Here is a 20,552-nt window from a genome sequence, read left to right as displayed (position 1 = left end):
AATAAATCAGCAGTCTTGGTCTATCTCGCTCATGCGGTGTTCAATCAAGTTCAACCACCAGAAGATTTCTTTCTGAAATTTCTCTTGCTCTTTGGTAACATACCAAACTGGCAACAGAAGATCAGACAAGTCACCACAGGTCCAGACGAAGATCTCCAATTTGCTTTTTGGACAACTCGCAACAACAGATGTCTTCCTGATCCTGATGGTTCTATCACTTGGAGAAAGGAGTATCACACTATATTCCTTTCAGCATATCAAGAGTCCCCGAGCATTGAGATCCACAATGGAAATTATCTGGTCATGACTCAAACAATTTATTCACTTCAATGGATTGACACCTACAGAAGTTTTCTCATCTCTCCTCCATTATGAATCTGCAAACTGGAAATTTAATGATGCTTATCCGGAAGAATGGCGCCAAAATATTCGCTATCTTTTGACCTAGTATCACTTGACTGACAGAGATGAAGAAAGTAGTTCAGATAATCCAGAGTGACAAGGGTGAAAATTATTGGTGGTTACTGTTTGCTGTTGTACCATATTATTGGTGTGTACTGTAATATAAAGTGTCGTAGTATTGTCCTCTTTTCCAGAGAGGGTGAAATTATTAGTAACTACTGTTGATGTAATAAATAGGATAGTACGATTAGGTGTTGGTATTTTCTAAAATAGTCTGTAAACTAGTTTTGCCAGTACAAAAGTCTAAAGGTGTAATAGTAGTCTGTCATTATGCCTGTATGTCATGCATGACGAATTGGGAATGTCTCCTTAAACCTATAAAAGGAGAAGCATTCCCTCTGTAAATAAGGCAGTTGAAAGTTAATGAAAATCAGTGTCTTCCTAATATATCCTGTGTCTTGTATTCTCTCTACGATCCTAACCTACTTAGTGTTTGTACCCACTTGGTGTCTGTAAACTTGGTACCCAATTCACCGATTTTTTCTTTTTTACATGTATACTATAAAGATTTCTGACGTGATAACAAAGCAAACATCGGGCTAGAGTGACACCAATTTTTGGCTGGGGGAAATGTACACTTTGTTTCCAAGGATTAAAATACCAAAACCAAATTACTAAAAATGACCAAACAGTACTAACAAGTTGAAGTAAGTAATTCGATAGAACACTGTTTGATTCTTTTCGGTTCCTACAATGAGTTGAAACCGTTTTCCATCTTCGTACGTGTGACAACCCAAGAGGTTTGGTCAAGTGAATATGAGGAATTTAATATATGGTTTTTTCTCAATGAGATCGCATGTCCGAATTCAGTTAAACATTTCAAATTTTTGGAGCCACAGAGAGTTTGTCTATTTGTTAACTTCAGGACTTGGATTTTTTTTGGGGGGGGAAAAACTTCAGGGCTTCGATTAGTAGAGGTGCGCACATGTTAGCCCAGACATCCGATTATCAAAAAAAAAATTGGTTCGTGAGAATTTTCCTGGTAGAGTGGACTCGGAAAATGGATCATTTTCTTTGGTTTTGACACTTTACAGAGTAAAGAAGCCCTAAAGACAATGCCAATTGTCTTAACTTAGAAAAATGGGCAAGATCAAAGTATGCGATCCAGCGGCTGCCGACTTATGATCAACTGAGAAAGGTTCTTTTAGTTGGGTTATGTTCATGATATATTGGATTATTTAAATTGACCCAATTGAGATTTAATTATTAAATGAGTTGGGTCTATTTTAATTCAACTAATAAATGAATTGGGTCTATTTTCTAGTAGATGAATTTGAGTTCAATTTGCCACGTGAATAGAGCGTGACGAATATAGATACAATTAAAAGAGATTTCCTTCGCGGCAGATCAAAGATTTTTTGAATAGACATAAAGGATGAGAACGTGGAAAGGTCAGTCACTATGACACTTTTGTTTTGACAGTCACAATATTTATCAAGTGGGTTGATGAGAGAGAAATACTTTAGGTTCAACGGATCAGGTGCAACAAATGGGCGACAGTTTTCTGTCGGCATTGATATTTTGGCGCTAACGCGAATTAAGAAAATGGGGTCCCTTATGCATTCTGCCAAAAAAAGAAAAGAAAAGAAGGGGTCAACTTGGAAAAGAAAAATTATTTGCGGCAAAAGTACCAATCATGGTTGTATAATCAATTTCTATTAATTTGACATGCTCATTTCGAATAAATATAATTTTACAGAGCAAGACGTATTGAATACTTCATAATTTTTGGCCCCCTCATTTCAGCGAAATTTTGGGGGCCCAATGCGATCACTTTGCTCAGGGCTGGCACTGATGGCATGGGCAATCAAACCAAACATAGAGTTTTCCAAGATTTCACTCGGTTCAAGTGACCCACTCTCGCCGGGAAAAAGAAGAAGAAGGTGATCCACTCTCTTGTATGGGCCGTTGCCACTGTGTGATATTGTAGAGTTTTGAGACATCATGTGACAGTGCTAAGTCCAGGTGCCGATGCTTGCGCGGTATCAAAGGGCACCTAGTAATTTTTCGGCCGAATACCAAAAGGGGGTGTTTGGTTAGTGCATTTTTGCATTTTCAAATTTTAATTTTTGCATTTTGAGTGTTTGGGAGCTCATTTCTATAACTCGATCATTTTCGGAAAACACATTACTAAATTTTGCGTAAAGAGGCAAGAACCCAGAATGAGGGCAGAAGGTACTTTTCGAGGTTTTGGCTTTTCCCATTTTATGTCGAATTACCAAAGTACCCTAACTATTTTAGCTATTTACCAATTTTGCCTTCCCATTATTTCTGCCACATGCTGCACGGAATTGGAAGGGAATGAGAAATGGAACTTCTCCATTTGCCCAGGCTCTAAAATTGTCCAGAAAAGTTATAGGGACCGACGGGTCCAGTTGGGAAATCATACCGACGACTGGGCTGCGCCGTCTCCGGCCACCAGACGATCAATTCGAGCCGTTCAAAAATTTTATAAAAAAAAATGAGGGACCCGCACGGGAATCAACGGCATCCAATGTGTGTAGGGTGTTTGGATCAAACACCCTACATATATCGGATGCCGTTGATTCCTGAGCAGGCCCCCTAGTTTTTTTTATAGAATATTTGGACAGCTCGAATCGATCGTCCGGTGGCCAGACACGGCCGTTTGTACGATTTCCCTACTAGACCCATCGGTCCCTATAGCAAAATTCCTTACACCTCACATATGAAAATTCAAAAAAATGCTATAAAAGAAATAAATAAATATTCATATATCTTTTAACACAATAATAAAAGCCAAGGAAAACTTGGTAAAAAAACAACTCATAATTCATTTTGATCATTCAACTACCAAACACTACTACTGTTCCAAAATACATTTCGCACATATCTCCCAAACACTCCTACCATACTAAAAAACATATTCTTACTATAATCCAAAAAGCTAAAAAAGTAAAAAATTAAAAATAAAAAGTCAAAAAACAGGCTCCCAAACACGACCTTTTTCTAAACCTTTTCTCATTCAGTGAGTGTTACGTGCACAATCTTCAGTTGACCAGCAAAGCATACAAACAGATTCCCAGTAATAACCTGTGAATTACTACTTCGGAGAATATTACATTCAGTATTGCTATTGTCAGTCTACTGGGTTAACGATAAGCACATTAGAAAATAAACAAAACACGTATTTCTATGTACTTTTTATACCCTTTAATACACATTCACACACTCACTATTATCAACCCATTGGGTTGATTTTAGAATTTTTCCTTTATTACATTATCCAATGACTAAATTTGACCATGTAAAAAAAAAAAAAAGAGAGACTAAATTACAGTATGAAATGATGAAGGTACTGAAAACGCGGGAAACCGTTTTATATGGCAACTTCAGGATATTGTGTCTGAAACAAATCATCGGTTTTCAAGAACTTGTCTGCTTGTTTGACATGATATGAAAAAAGAATTGGACCATGTATATAAAGTTAAAGTACTTGTACATTATGTTTAAGATGTGTCAGGTATATAATCCTACAATGTGTGTGATACACAGTTGAAGAGTACTCCTATTTTTTGACGGCAAGCAAAGCGTGAACGCGCTTTAGGTGCTTGTTGATTGAATTGCGGACGTGTCAAGACTCGTCGCGCCTAACGTTAAAGGGTTGAATACCGTGAATCTAACTTCTAACTAGAGCGATTGCGTGTGACTTAAAAGAAAAGCCACGACATGGTTCGGAGGTTGCCACAACGGAGTGGACTTCACAATTTCCTAACCGTATAGGAAAAGAAAGAATGAAAGTGATGGTAAAATTTAATCAAACTCCATTAAAACGGGTTAAAAGAGTTGATCGCTTACAAGAAAATAAAAGTGGTGCTAGACCGAAAAGAGAAGTACAAGGTACTTTGAAATATAATTAGATTGGAAATAAAAGTAAGGAATTTAATATTCGCGTTTTATTTTTTATTAATGGTGCTCAATTTTATTCATAAAGTTATTAGTAATTTTACGTAAAAAAATGGAGCGCTCAATAAAAAATAAAGCACGAATATGAATTTTCTCAAAGAAAAGATGAATTTTTCTGCAAAGTTTGATTGTTGAATAAACGCTGGGTTTTGACTGGTGCAGGCCCTGTTTTTAATGTTTAATTGGAGTCACGGGGGAGTGGGTTTCTCGGAAATTGACACGTGTACCATTTCTATACTTCTTCTACATTGGCTCTTTGGATGCCAAGTATCCATAACTGCTTCACATTTGAAAACAAAAACCTAAAACTGCTCGTGGGCCATTTCACTTTCTTATTTCGGCTAGATAAATGTCAAGGTGGCTTTTTTTTTTTTTTATAATTTTTTTTGTATTTGTTAATTTTTTGTTAATTTATTAAAAATTATTACTTTGTCATGAAGAGAGAAATCTAAAAAGTACTTCCTCCATCTTAATTTATTTGTCCAATATTGAGAATCCAATTTATTCAGGAAACATAATGATTACACCTAAAAGTTGTTAACTTCCCAATATTTACCCTTCATCTTTTTTAAAAAGTTACTTTATTTCAAAAAATTAAGGACAAAAGGGGTATGTTATCCATGTAAAAGTCAAACGGACAAATAAATTGGGACAAGACAAAGTTAAAAAGTAGACAAACAAATCGGGGCTGAGGGAGTAAAAAATTACGATCAAAATCTAATTTTTTTTGAATAAAGACGAAAATAAGCCAATAAGTCAATTTTTTTTGTCTTTATTAAAAAAAATTAGATTTCGATCGTAATTTTTTACTTTTTAAATTCCTCTCGTCATGACGAAGTAATAATCCTCAAAAAAATCGACGAAAAACTAACAAATCCGAAAAAAAATTTGAATAAGGACAAAAAAATAAGCCACCTCAATTTATTTAGCCGAAAATGGCCCGACGATATGCCCAGGGTTCAGTATTTAAAACCCCACGTATCCATATCCATAGGAATAAATGGATCACTTTGTTTCTCCAAGCAAATCAATCTTAATGATAAATTATCGGTGCATCTCGCTTCATTTGGATTTTAGTTAATCGGACCTCGTTACAAATCACAAAATTAATATGATCCATTAATTTTTAGCCCAGAAAACTCATAAATATCGTCCCAAGTTAATTAATATCTAATTACATGACTCTCCCGCGTAGATCCAAAATTTGGTGCAAAAAACGAATATAAACAACACTACAAAGGTGTTGTGGTATTTAATCCACTGAGATAATATGTACTATCGACATGTTTGGAACCAGTTTTAATTAGCAAGGAATTACTCAATCTGGAATTAGTAATCTTGGGACTGTTAATCCATAAACTTTAAATGAGAAGCCAATCCATTATTTGTTTGCCTGTTTACTAGAATGCCACGCCTATACCAAGGGATTGACCCGGTGGTCTTGCTTTAAGACTTATGTATTTACTTTATTTTAAGATTTCAGGTTCAATTCTCCATTTTTAACAACTTTTGGGACCATCACAATCAACGTATAAGCATGTGAAACGACTGCAGGAGAGGCCGTAGGGATTAGTCTAAGGTGAGCCCAAGTTGACTTGAGACACCATGCATTACCAAAAAAGAAAAAGAAAAAGAAAAGAACTCTTGGAACTTGTTCTAATCCCATACCTTTACTACAAGTCTACAAAAGGATATGAACACAAAAACTGAGGATAAATATATCACAGAATGATTTGGTACAGAGTTGGAATTGCAATCTGTTCTTCTGATGGCCAAGGTGACCTTCTAAGCATTTTCCACTCACGCGTAGTCAGTTAAATTTTTTGACTTTAGGGTCATACCTTCGACCGAAAGACAAGCAAAGAATGAAGCAAAGACGAAAGTTTCCTTTAAATTGCTTGACATCTAGGGAACAGAATCGATTAAAGATGACGCAGCTTTTTTATGTTCTCACTCTTCTTTCTACATTTCCTCTCCCCTTCCCCTTTTCCTTTTTTGGCTGGCAACACCTTATTTGGTTCAAATTTTTGAAAGTTATTTTTGATATAATGAGTGGAGAAGAATAGAGAGAAAAATATATTGAGAAACGTGTAGAGAAAAAAATGAGATGAGATGAGAGTTGAATCAAACAAGGTAAGTCGTTTCTACTTTTAAAAAGTTTGTCAAAATACCCCTTGTCTCAAAACAAATTCTCTATTGTTGTGGTGTAGCCGCTGGGCAGTTTGACGGAATGTGTCATTTGGCTTAAATTTAGGCCAAACAACCTCAAAACTCATAATCAAACAAACAAAGTCTATAATACTTTTTGCAATCATTCTACAATAACAAATATTTACACAAACTTAGGTCCCATTCTAGAAATTTAAAAAAAAAATAAACAGCTTATTTCATATTTTTAAACTAAAAAATAATGCAAATGAAAAATAATTTTTTGATTTTTTTTGCACCGTTCAAAAGATCTCAATGAAATCTATCAAACTAGATTTATATTGCTAAAAAAATTATTTGTGTAAACGAATTATTTTTGAACTTGAAATTGCCTTCTTATTAAAAAATAAGTACTTATTGGGCATTCTGGAACACACCCTCACACTGGGGTCCACACACACTACACCTCCAGTGTGTGTGGGACTCAACAAAAGATGTGAGTATGTGCAAAGATGCTACTTACACAACAATTCAAACACACCAACTTACACAACTTCTCACATAGATGTGGGGCCCATATATTATATTGTGTGTGGAGTTCACATGCATGTGAAAGGTTGTGTAAGTTATTGTGTTTGGATTATCATGTGAGTATCATTTTTTGTTTGTTTGTGCAAGGGTGTTATATAATTATTGATACTTCTTGTTGCCATTTGCCAAGACTTCCACACCATATCCACGCGTACAGTATCCGGTTTGTACGTACCCATAGATTGGCGGCGTCTTTTATGAGACCAAACATCTTTTTTACTTTTTGATCAGGCGACCAAACATCTATAAATACTATCCTTAAACCCTTTAGACCCTTTACAACAATTGCAGATCACCGACAGTTCCCTTTTTGCCCCCTTTTCTCTCTTCCGTTTCCACACAAATTAACTTCAAAAATCACATTTTTGGTGTTTTTGAAAACAAACATGTTTTCACTATTCCAAGCTAGCTTGGATAACTTGGAGAGATCCATGCTTGTTCTTCCCACCACCAAACTCACTAAACGCAACCAAAAGAGATGGCACATGGCATTCGTTGTCATCTACTGCTCGAGGGCCTTCTCCACCGCACCCTTGAAAAACCCCAGAAAGAAATCCCCTGTCTCATCAAACAGAGTCGTTATTGATGTTTTCGAACCAAACTCTTGCTTTTCGAAAGTCGATCAGTCGGTCATTGTAGGGATCGTGAAGCAGAAAAACCTGGACCAGCTTGGGAAGTATGACGGGGTCGAGGGGCTGGCTTGTGGTCTCGAAACAAATTTGGAGAGCGGGATTAGCGGGGCCGCCGAGGATGTTTCGCGACGACTCGAAGCGTTTGGATCGAACACTTACCGAAGGCCACCCGCGAACAGTTTGTTGTATTTCGTGTGGGAGGCTCTGAGAGATCCCACCATTTTGATACTTTTAGTATGTGCTGCACTTTCACTTGGATTTGGCATCAAGGAACATGGCCTAAAAGATGGATGGTATGTATTGCTTGACGTTTAAGATTCTTAGGCCTCGTTTCAGAATATATACCTTCTTAGAAAATAAGTATTTATTTCACATTTTTAAACTCAAAAATAATATAAACAAAAAATAATTTTTCAATTTTTTTTACATCGTATAAAAGATCTCAATGAGATCAATAAAACAAAATATTGATAGAAAAATTATTTGCGTAAGCACATGATTTTTGAGTTTGAAATTGCCTTTTTTAAAAATAAGTACTTATTTTTCTTTTGGAAACGGGGCCAAGTTTTCTGGCTTTTGGTTTATTTCGTTAGATAAAGGAATTAGTACTCTTGCTAAGGCTTTGTTTCAAAAAGTTTTATTTTCAGTTTTTTATTTGTGTTTCCGATATATTTTTTTTAAATATGCACCATAAACATGTTTGTGTTACTTTTTTTTCTTATAAAATACATAATCAATTCTGCTAGTTTACGGAAATTCTAGAAATACAAAAATTGCGTTTTCATTTATTTTGAAAACACTTTTGGCAGCTCAAAAAATAAATAAACAAAAACTAGTAGGGTCACCAAACATATTTTTTGTTTTTATTTTTAAATAGACAAACAAAAATTCATTTCTTGTTTTTCATAAACGAAAAATAAAAAATTGACAACTTACCAAACAGAGTCTAATAATTTCAGTTTTTGTTTTTGGGCTTACGTTATGAACATCTATACTATGTACTCAAACTCCTTCCCACTCCATTCACTAGAGAGCAATGTTAGAACATCATCTTAAATAGATTAAATCCTTTCAACGATCGGTGTAAAAGCCCACTTTTCATCCAAACCAATCGCATTGCGCCACATTTATGAGGTTGATGACGTAGCGCAACACGATGGATTAGGAGGGATAGTGGGTTTGACACCAACTGTAGAAAGAACCGTCGGTGTAAACACTCACTTTTTGTCCAAACCAATTGCATCGCACCACGATGCGCTTGGTTTGGAGGAAAAGTGAAATTTTATACCGATGGTTGATAGAATTTATTCTCCATTTTAAAACGTGCCTTCACTTGGAACGTAACGACTCCATACATAGTAGTGTCTGGAATTAAATTCGTAGACTTTTTGTTAACAATGGCGTTAACTTCCTCTTTACCAAACAACCATTAGGCTCTAGTGTCCCAGTTTCATTGTTTAGGGAAAAGCTCCTATACACATTCTATGTAACTAAATATGTTATGCCTATTTTAGACAAATGTTATGCTTCTAAGTCGTAAATGTTATGCCTCTCTCTCAATGGTTAAGAGTGCATACGGTATGCATCGTAAAGCCTATTTAGTAAAATGTTTCGCCAATGTTACACTTAACAGTGATAAATGTTACATCTCTCAATAATAAATATTATGAATGTATATCGGATGCTAGATGTGTCCTGTAGCCGTTGCCCATAGCTTAAGGTAGTATCAGACAAGACAACTTCATAGACGATTAGTTAAACGTGACTCTCAAGTCTTCTACAGTGTACATGGCATGTCCCTGGTTCTCGGGAAAAGTGTTGGTAAGACTATTATAACACTTTTTTGAGAGCTTTTATTTAACTTTCTGACCGACTTTTACGTACCCTCTTCAAGACAAAAAAGAAAAAGAAAAAGGATTGCATGGTTGCAAATAGATGAATGTGAAAATTAGTTCTAACATTTGTTTGTGTCAATTCAAATAAAGGACAATTCTACAATTTGCACACACGACATCTTTCTCATTTATGCACATTACTATACATTAATTATGGCTTTTTGACTTTTTGGTCCCTAAAATAATTCCGTCGTGCCATTTTGGTCTGTAATATTCCAATTGCTAACATTGCATTCCTAAAATATTAATTTTGTCTTTAAATGGTCCTTGCGGCTCACGCTGTTCTTTCCCTCCGCCAAAACCAAGGTCAAGCTTGGTATTTCACCCCCTCTTTCCCTCAAAACGGTGTTGTTTGGTTGGAATTTGGAAAGATTGATTTTTTTCTTCCATGGTTCTCTTAGAGTTCTCATTGAAAGCCTTAATGTCACGCCCCGCCCCGGAACGACATCCGAAGTGGGCCTGCACCGACACGACCACGTGGGATTCCACACCAAATTAAGATCAATAAATAAACGACAAACCATACACGAAACAGAGTAAAACCTCAACGGAAGACTTAACATTAATATAAACAATGTGTCAACAACTTTACAAACTTACATAGTACATAAGTTGCTGTCTCTTATCCCAACACAAGCAATTAAACATTAACGGAGTTTCCCACATAATTAAAAACTTAAAGTCATAAAGTACTTGACAACGTTAGTCACAAAATGAGTTTAACAAAAATCAGAGTTTGACCCATTACAACTAACTCGACCAAAAACACCAACACTCGATACTAATTCAAGTGTCCCCAAAATGCCGACCGATAGTGGACCAACTCTACGACCACCTGTGACCTGGCAATTCAAAAAGGAAAATCAGAGTGTGTGAGATATAGAATACATTCAATAAAATACTACAATACCCAAAGAAACATCTCACTTGAATGTAGTTCACACAAACTCAGCTTAATGTACTCAAAAAGACAACACACATATAATTACAACATATGCGGTGACACGTCTGCCATAATCCCATATACCCCAGGAATGGTGTCCCACACACCATGCTCCCAACTACTGTTAATTAGGCGGCATGCCTTACGACATGATGTGCCTTACACACAAACCTTTGGCGGTATAATCAACATCCAACAAACTAGCTAAATTCCAAATAGCATGACACACAACCACCACCATGTAATACCTTATTGAACATAACCATATCAAACACACTCACCTTTGTGTCGACCGAAGTATGCCAAATAAGGTTTCGGCACTTCTCGAATGACCGGCTCTTTACCTAACGCCAAGTTAACTCATATTAGTTACGAGTTCAACGAATACTTAGCACAATGTTATAAAGCTAACAAGAAGCTAAAAAATGTCTAATGGATACAAATATGTCCAAGTCAATACCTAGAAGTGTCCCACAATAAGTGTGAAACTCAAACACCACCCAATTCTCCAAAAAGATAATATATTCCACAACCAATCTGTCTTAGAATGATCATAACATTTAATAGGTTTAGAACTAGTTCATGAGACCACCACCGTTAGAAAGTAAACTTCTGGTACATAAATTTTGATATAAAGTTTGCCCAACATAGCGTCCGGACGACAAAGTTATGCTCGTACGAAGTTACACACACAACTGCCCAAAATTACATATTTTGCTCGTCCACCAACTTCAAACCAAAAACTGATTTAATCTAGTATAAAACAAGCCACAAACCTACATATTCCGAAAGGTATTCGAGTCTAGTTTCCAAATAAAAAATCGGTGCACAAACTTGATACCCGAGCTAAAAGATATGATTGTTTTCCCCAAGACGTGTCGGTGCCGCAAATACAAAATCCAACAGGATCACACCAAATTGTAAATTCCGCCAAACTTAGAATATGCATCTAATAAACCCCAAATTTGGTACACACCAATATCACTCATCAAAGTTCATTCCTGATTTTTCCCAGATTTTACAAAGTAAGGAAACCTAGTCAAAATCACCCCAAACTCAGAAATTCTGAGCAGAGCAACACAGTTTCCAGCAAAACAGTTTGTGTTTGAAAATTCATTAAAAATCGAATACTTAATACGTTTTAGTAATTCAAACTCCAAAACATCACCAATTTATCAATCTTTCAGACTCATGAGAACCCATAACCAGGACGATTGCTTAACTAAAAAAGAGATGAAAAACGCAGCTCTGTAAGCTGCCTATTCAAAAACAGGAATCCGATCACAACTTGATTTACGATTTTTATCTTTTTTCAAATTTCTCAGAAAATTCTGAAAATTTAACACAATACAATAAACACACTAATGAACCCTTAGTAAAAATACCAGAAATTAACAAGTTTTCTAGGTACTTTGAATAATTTCGTGAAGAATAGACCCTCCACCTTTTTCTCTTCTTCTTTCTCTTCTCCTCTTCTCATCTCTCTCTCTCTCTCTCTCTCTCTCTCTCTCTCTCTCTACACGTACAAGAGATATTTGTAAACCTATAAAAAGATTATCGTGTGCAAGCAAGACCTATTGTTAACTTATGTTCTAATCACAAATCACCCACAAGACCCTTGCAAGTTTTACTGCTTACGGTTTTTAACTCCCAAAATATATAGTTCAATTAAAAGTAATTGAAATACCAAAATATCCGGGGCGGGTATTATACTTAAAGTCAAAAAAATAATTATGACTCTTTAGGATAAAATGATCAAAAAATTAAGATCTTCGCACATATTCAAACAGATTGAAAATTTGAAAACTTAATTTTTTTACCATATTTTTTAATATATAAATAGCCTAAAAAATTAAGTGTTTTAATTTTCAACCCGTTTGAACCGGTGCGAAGATCGTAATTTTTTAATCATTTTATCCTAAAGAGCCATAATTATTTTTTTGACTTTAAGGCTTTCAATGAGAACCTTAAGGGAACCATGGAAGAAAAAAATCAACTTTCCAAATTCCAACCAAATGACACCATTTTGAGGGAGAGAGGGGGTGAAGTACCAAGCTTGCCCTTGGTTTTGACGGAGGGAAGGAACGGCGTGAGCCGCAAGGACCATTTAAAGACAAAATTGATACTTTGGGGATGCAATGTTAGCAATTGGAATATTGGGAACTAAAATGGCACGACGAAAATACTTTGGGGATCAAAAAAGTCAAAAAGCCCATTACTTATAGATGATTATTTTTTGAGTACTATTCACTATATTTTGGCAATTGTTGTATAATGGCTCTATGTCTGCTACTCATCGTGCTACGTGGATACATGTTTGATCGACGAGTTGCTTTACCAAGCTATGTTTCACAATTTTAACTTGTTCAAAAAGGAGACAGAGTACATCTTTAAAACATCAATTTTTCATGTCTATCTCATCGATCCCACCGCACGCTATCTTTCACTTTTTTTTCTTAAAGAAAGTTTTCATTTTTGCGTTAATACATAAACATCTACTCTAAATTCTAACAGGTATGACGGAGGAAGCATATTTGTTGCAGTCTTTCTGGTCATAGCAGTCTCAGCCCTAAGCAATTTCAGGCAAAACAGACAGTTCGTCAAGTTATCCAAAGTAAGCAACAACATCCAAGTCGACGTCGTGAGAAACGGAAGGCGGCAACAAATTTCCATTTTCGAGATCGTCGTGGGAGATGTTGTTTATTTGAAGATTGGTGATCAAGTTCCAGCCGATGGGTTGTTCATCGACGGGCACTCGTTGCTAGTAGATGAATCTAGCATGACAGGGGAAAGCAACCACGTCGAAGTTGATCTTACACAGAATCCATTCTTGTTCTCAGGCACCAAGGTACTCCAAATTGGTTAAGATTGAAGCCTTCCATATTATTTCCGTCAATCCATCATAATTAGTTAACTATATAAAAGCTTAAACCTGATAATTACAAAATTAGCCAAAAAAACAAAACTTCTTGGTAAAAAATGGGGAATTTTTAGGCCGACCCCGTTTTCTAGGTTCGGATTTCAAATAATCCTGACAAAAATATTTCTTCTTTATTTTAGTCATTTCTTTTGACTTTTCATGCATTTTTACTATTTTGCCCATTCTTCTTAACTTTTTGTCTACGTGTCCATTTTTAGTAAAATTTATATTTTTAAAATTAATTTATTACCCATATTATTTCGGACAAAAATACCCTTGACTCTGTGAATTGGACTGCGAATTCTCATAGTCAGTTTTATGAGAACTATGTGAAATAGCTATGTGAAGTGGAAAATACGCAGTTTAAATAGTCTTACCACGCACTAAAATACATAGTTTTCATAGAAAAATATACAGTTCTCATAAACAATTATCATGGACAATAACGGTTTTCATAGAAAAAAACACAGTTTTCATAGAAAAAACACAGTTCTTATAGCCTCACCACACACTAAAATATATAATTCCCATAGAAAATACATAGTTCTCATAGAAAAATACACAGTTTTCATAGAAAAGATATATTTCTCATAGACAGTTCTCATAGAAAATATACAATTGTTGTATAAAATACACAGTTCTCATAGAGAGTTCTCACAGAAAATACACAATTCTCATAAACAGTTTTCATAGACTATCATCATGGACAATAACAGTTCTCATTGAAAAAAACACAGTTCTCATGTGAAATGGTTATGTGAACTAAAAAATACACCGTTCAAATAGTCACATCACACACTAAAATACACAGTTCTCATAGACAATCATCATGGACAATAATAGTTTTTATAAAAAAAGTACAGTTTTCATAGAAAAATACAATTCTCATAGACATTTCTCATAAAAAATATACAGTTCTTATAGGGAGTTCTTATAGAAAATACACAGTTCTCATAGACAATCATCATGAACAATAACAGTTCTAATAAAAAAAACACAATTTTCATGTGAAATGGCTATGTGAATCGAAAAAATACACCGTTCAAATAACCTCACCTCATAGAGAAATACACAGTTCTCATAGACAATCATTATGGATAATAACAGTTCTCATAGAAAATACACGGTTCTAATAGACAGTTCTTATAGACAATACACAATTCTCATAGAAAAATACAAATTCTTATAGACAGCTCTCATAAATAACACACAGTTCTCATAGAAAAATACACAGTTCTCAAAGAAAATACACACACGAACAAAAATTGAACAAAAACAAAAATAGTTATAAATGTTTTCACCGCCATGTCTTAAAAAAATAATCAAAGTAAAAAAGTAATAGTTCACATAGTAAATAAATTGATTTCTCATTGAAAATACACAATTTTTAAAGAAAAATCCACAATTTTCATTGAAAATATACAGTTCTCATAAAAATACACAGTTCTCATAGAAAAATCCACAGTTTTCATAAAAAATACACAGTTTTCATAGATAATTCTCATAGTTCTCATAGAAAAATACACAGTTCTTATAGAAAATACACAGTTCTCATGGACAATACACACGAACAAAAATTGAAAAAAAAAACAAAAAATGTATGAATTAGATTGTTAAGCTTTGTGCGTCTTTACTCTTACTTAAGAACAGAGCACAAAGGGGATCTCAATTTGTATTCATTTCTGACTGGTGAATAAAAACTCAACATTGAAGGCTCCATGTCCAATTTTTGTTAAATCTGCAAATTTTGCAACTCCGGCCATACGGAGAAATATAAACGTATGACATTGATCACCACCGATGCGTCAATCGATCACCACCGCTGTTGATCGGCCGGAGCCCATCATCTTGAGCACTCCACCCCCCATCATCACCACCCCCTTTTCTATCTGATTGATCATTAGGAACCAATTCGAAGATACCTCTTTTCGTAGCAATCAATCCAGTCATTGATACCTCTTCATTTGCTTCAAAGATTTCATATTCCGTTTCAAGGAATGGCGGCGTGCAAGCAAGCGGTTCAATTGGGTGCGTATTCTGGAGGATGAAGAGCACAATGAGGAAAGTCGCAGAGATATGGTCGTTGCAGAGCAGCAGCTGGATATGTTTTCAGATTACCTTCTCGATTCGCCCATTGAAGAACGCGAATTCTCATCGGAGAGGAGATAGCGGCAACTCTGCTGAAACCGTTGACTTATCCGATGGCAGCAAGAACGCGAATTCTATTCGGAGAGGAGACGGTGGCCATGGTCGGTGCTGCTCCATCGGTGGAGGGAGAGCGAGAGAGAGGTGTTGGTGACAATGGTTTAGAGAGAGAGAGAGATGAGGGGTTTCAGTTTTACATTTGCTGTGGAGTGGAATGGGGGGCATAAAACTCCTAAGGTAAATAACCGAGCCATCTAGTTTCGGTAGAAAATACTTAGGGTTGGAATCAAACCGAATCTAAAAAGGAGGACCGGCCTCTAATTTTCTATAAAAAATTACATGACAAGCATGGGCGGATCCATTGTGGTACAATCCTTTTTTCAGGACATTTTACATTTCAGAACCAAATTTTGCTATTTTAACCTCATAAAAACTTTTTAAACTGCCCCAACGAGATTCAAACTCCAGATACGATATAAATTCTCAAGCATTCTCTTCTCCTCACGAGTTGACAGCATTACAGATGAGATTGTGATGCATCGTTTCCAATATATGCAAAGTCTTCCTCGTGGATTACAAAGCAAAAGCACAAAGACCATTACATATCTACTCTTTGATCGATTAACCTATTGATTCGATTGTTTGTTTCGATTACTAAGGAAAATAAGTTGGATATGAGTATAGTTTTTTACTTTACTAACTAAAATGACTGTGTTGGACACGTTCTCACTTTAAATTGACTTTTACCAAACAAAATAACTGTGTTTCAAACTTCCAACTACAATGCAGAGCTGTTGCACCACTTAAAGATAAAGGACAAAAACAAATTTATCAAATTTTTTTTTGACTTGGATATGTGCTATGGTACATCCAGAATGAATTAGTGGACTAAAATTACAGGACATATATAGGTATTATCTCTGTGTTTGTTTCGATTATCATAACCATCCTGAAGGGAGTGTGAGTATAAGTTTCTTATAGCGATTTATCATGACTCTAATCGGCCAGCTCGCAACTACTTTCATATCTCTGATTTCACTATATTTTGCCTCAAAGTATTGCTAGTTTCCTGTTCATAGATCATGTAATCTGTTATATATATCCCAATAAGACACTGGTTTGTAGTGGGAAGTGTGTGTATGTGTAATGGTCTTGTGTGAGAAAAGATGGTTATCAAGATACACGAGAAATTTTTGGTTAACGTGTTTTGGATTGTCAAGAATTAGAGGCCGAGAAAGAGGAGAGAGAGTGATCGGCTGAGTAGGAAAGAGAGTGCTCGGATTCTCCATGATTAGTCTAAGATACTTTATGTACAGTTCAACAACTTAATAAGTCTCTGAATTTCCAACAGGTAGCTGATGGGTTTGGTCGGATGTTAGTCACCTCAGTCGGAATGAACACAACATGGGGAGAAATGATGAGCACAATCAGCAACGACTCCAACGAACAAACCCCTCTTCAATCCAGGCTCAACACACTCACCTCGTCTATCGGAAAAGTCGGTTTACTCGTCGCTTTCCTGGTCCTCGTGGTCTTACTCATCCGGTACTTCACCGGAAACACACAAGATGAACATGGGAACACAGAGTACAGCGGCAGCAAGACCAAAGTCGACGACATCATAAACTCCGTCGTATCAATCATAGCTGCTGCGGTGACTATTGTGGTTGTCGCGATTCCGGAAGGGTTGCCTCTGGCTGTGACTCTCACCCTGGCTTATTCGATGAAGCGGATGATGAGTGACAACGCCATGGTTCGCAAGCTCTCTGCTTGCGAAACAATGGGTTCAGCTACCACTATTTGCACGGACAAAACTGGAACTCTCACACTAAACCAGATGAAGGTGACAAAGTTTTGGCTAGGCAAGGAATGTATTGGGGAAAGAGGGACCTCTTCTGTTGCAGCCAGCGTGGTTGAATTACTCCACCAAGGTGTTGGTTTGAACACGACTGGTTCGGTTTACAAGTCCATTTTAGGGTCTGAGTTTGAGTTCTCTGGTAGCCCTACGGAAAAGGCAATTCTTTCTTGGGCTGTTTTGGAATTGAACTTGGATATGGAAGGACTTAAGCAGAGTTGTGAGATTGTACATGTTGAAGCATTCAACTCGACGAAGAAAAGAAGTGGAGTTTTGATGAGGAAGAAGGGTGAAAACACAACGAATGTGCACTGGAAAGGGGCAGCAGAGATGGTACTGGCAATGTGCTCGAATTACTATGATGTCTCCGGAAACATCAAGGTTTTGGACAATTTTGAAAGGAAGAAATTTGATCAAATAATCCAAGGTATGGCTGCTAGTAGCCTACGGTGCATCGCTTTCGCACACAAGCAAGTTCCAGAACAAAAAAATGAAGAGGGAAAAATCCATATAGAAGAAAACTGTTTAACCCTTTTGGGGCTAGTTGGTTTGAAGGATCCGTGTCGCCTGGGTGCGAAAAAAGCTGTAGAAGAGTGTCAATATGGGGGAGTGAACGTGAAAATGATCACAGGTGACAATATTTTCACGGCTAGAGCGATAGCAACCGAATGTGGGATACTCAAGCCTAACCAGGACATGGAAAGTGGAGCAGTGGTAGAAGGGGTGGAATTCAGGAACTACACACCAGAGGAACGAATGGAGAAGGTTGACACAATCTGCGTGATGGCGAGATCTTCTCCATTCGACAAACTCCTAATGGTGCAATGCTTGAGACAAAAAGGGCATGTGGTGGCGGTCACTGGGGATGGAACCAATGACGCGCCAGCACTGAAAGAAGCCGATATAGGCCTTTCGATGGGGATACAGGGGACCGAAGTGGCGAAAGAGAGCTCCGACATTGTCATTTTAGACGACAATTTCGGGTCCGTGGCCACTGTTTTAAGGTGGGGGAGATGTGTTTATACCAACATTCAGAAGTTCATTCAGTTCCAGCTCACTGTGAATGTCGCTGCCCTTGTCATAAACTTTGTCGCCGCGGTTTCAGCCGGAGAGGTCCCACTTTCCGCGGTTCAATTGTTATGGGTTAACTTGATTATGGACACATTGGGAGCATTGGCTTTAGCCACTGAAAAACCCACAAAGGAGCTAATGGAGAAACCACCAGTGGGTCGAACAAAGCCTCTCATAACCAACGTTATGTGGAGGAACTTGCTCTCTCAGGCAGCTTATCAAATCGCAGTCTTGCTTACGTTACAATTCAAAGGCGAAGCGATTTTCAATGTGAGTTCGAAAGTCAATGACACAATGATCTTCAATGTCTTCGTGCTGTGTCAAGTGTTCAACGAATTCAACGCGAGAAAGCTCGAGAAGAAGAATGTGTTTGAAGGAATTCACAAGAGCAAGTTGTTTTTGGTGATTGTTGGGGTGACGATTGTGCTTCAGGTGGTTATGGTGGGGTTCTTGAAGAAGTTCGCGGATACGGAGAGGTTGAATTGGTTGCAGTGGGGAGTTTGCGTTGGGTTTGCTTCAGTTTCTTGGCCTATTGGATGGACCGTCAAATGGATTCCTGTTCCAGAGAAGCCATTTCTCAGCTATCTCAAATTGGGGAATTCAAAAGCTGTGTGAATAAGTCAAATTGGTGTTTTATTATGTCGTAGGTGTCGGTAGAAATGACTTGGTTTCACTACTAGCAATATGTAATAATATTTATTGGAATATTTATGATAGCATCTTTCCTTGCTCTTTACAACAATAGCAATCTCTGTTTTTGACTTGGATAGAAACTAAAACCGCAAGAGCTCAGTAAGACAACATTGGGACCTATCAAAAGCATCCAGTCATTTGACGAAGGAATTTAGCCAACCGGATCATCCAGTCAATAGAATTTAGGTATGCCATCTAGCCAATAATAACTTTTCAACATTCGTATTGTGATGTTTATTAGAGCATCAAAGAGATATGTAAGATACTCTATATCGGGGAAGTACAGAACTACGCTCATCGAAATAAGAGTGGGGGCAAAATTGAAGCTGTACTAAGCGCCTTTTTTTGGTCTGGCCCTGAAAGGAAGATGGAAGATTTGCTGGATTTTGAATGGAAGATGGCATTGGCCTAGAGGTAGATCATCCATTCTACAAGACAAGGAAATAAAACAGTGAAGTAGTAACACATTTGGGTTGAAATATGGATCTTCAAAGTAGATTGGACAGTATCGGCATTACCACTGAATCATCAGGGTTTCAAATCGCAGTATCAGAAAACGTAATGGTATTGGTAATATGGTCATATATTGGCCGATATTGGACCATAACTGCTGTTACAAAAGTAAATAATGGTATCAGAAGTCCAAAAATTTATTACGTAACGGCCTATACGATACTGATACATAATGGGTTTTTTTAAAACCATACCAGTACTGGTGGAGTTTGTGTGCTATGTGGGCTTGCCTAGGAGGATCATGTCCGTTAGTTCTTCAGCTGCCCTTATTCTACTAGTATTGGGAGTTTTTTTTTTTTTCTACAAAAGAATGCAATTAATAGGGCTGCCCTCAACTTGCTTGGTGAAGTGGACTGGGCTACCCAACACAGGAAAACTCTGAGCTTCAGGCATGCTGCTCAATGTTCATATTCTCTCTCTCACTTCAGTTACATATAAACTTTGGTGTGAAAGAATTAGAAGAATCTTTCAAAAGCAACCCCTTAGTTCAACGGAGATCATTGCCGGAGTACGCGTATTCTTGCCGGTTACATAACTTCATGGATGCATATGAAGAGGACGTATGACGACTCCCATAGTTTTTTTCCCTGCAACTAGTTGTTTGGTTTTGGAGCTAGGTGGCTCTGTTCCTTCTACTTGTTTGCTTGGTTTTTTTTTTTTTTTGTTTCAATAACTGATTGGTTTTAGCTATGTTTTTTTATTGTATGGCTGCAGGGGTATGCCCCTGTTGAGTCAGATTTCAAGTGAAGTGAGTGGGGTA

At 36.9% G+C, this 20,552-nt stretch overlaps 1 protein-coding gene across 2 annotated transcripts in view; it reads left to right on the top strand.

Moving 5' to 3' along the window:
• Positions 1–7,422: 7,422 nt before the first annotated feature.
• Positions 7,423–20,552, top strand: part of LOC131316779 (putative calcium-transporting ATPase 13, plasma membrane-type) — a 116,960-nt gene continuing 103,830 nt past the window's right edge. For both annotated transcript variants that reach the window (XM_058346227.1, XM_058346226.1), the window contains exons 1-3: positions 7,423–8,050; positions 13,110–13,443; positions 17,012–19,197. In XM_058346227.1, coding sequence (XP_058202210.1) covers positions 7,512–8,050; positions 13,110–13,443; positions 17,012–19,197 — 3,059 coding nt within the window. In that variant the 5' untranslated portion in view covers positions 7,423–7,511. The remainder of the gene's footprint in view (positions 8,051–13,109; positions 13,444–17,011; positions 19,198–20,552) is intronic.

Source organism: Rhododendron vialii, chromosome 2a (genome assembly GCF_030253575.1).
Source record: "Rhododendron vialii isolate Sample 1 chromosome 2a, ASM3025357v1".
NCBI lineage: Eukaryota > Viridiplantae > Streptophyta > Magnoliopsida > Ericales > Ericaceae > Rhododendron > Rhododendron vialii.
This window is presented reverse-complemented; position numbering and strand designations above follow the sequence as displayed.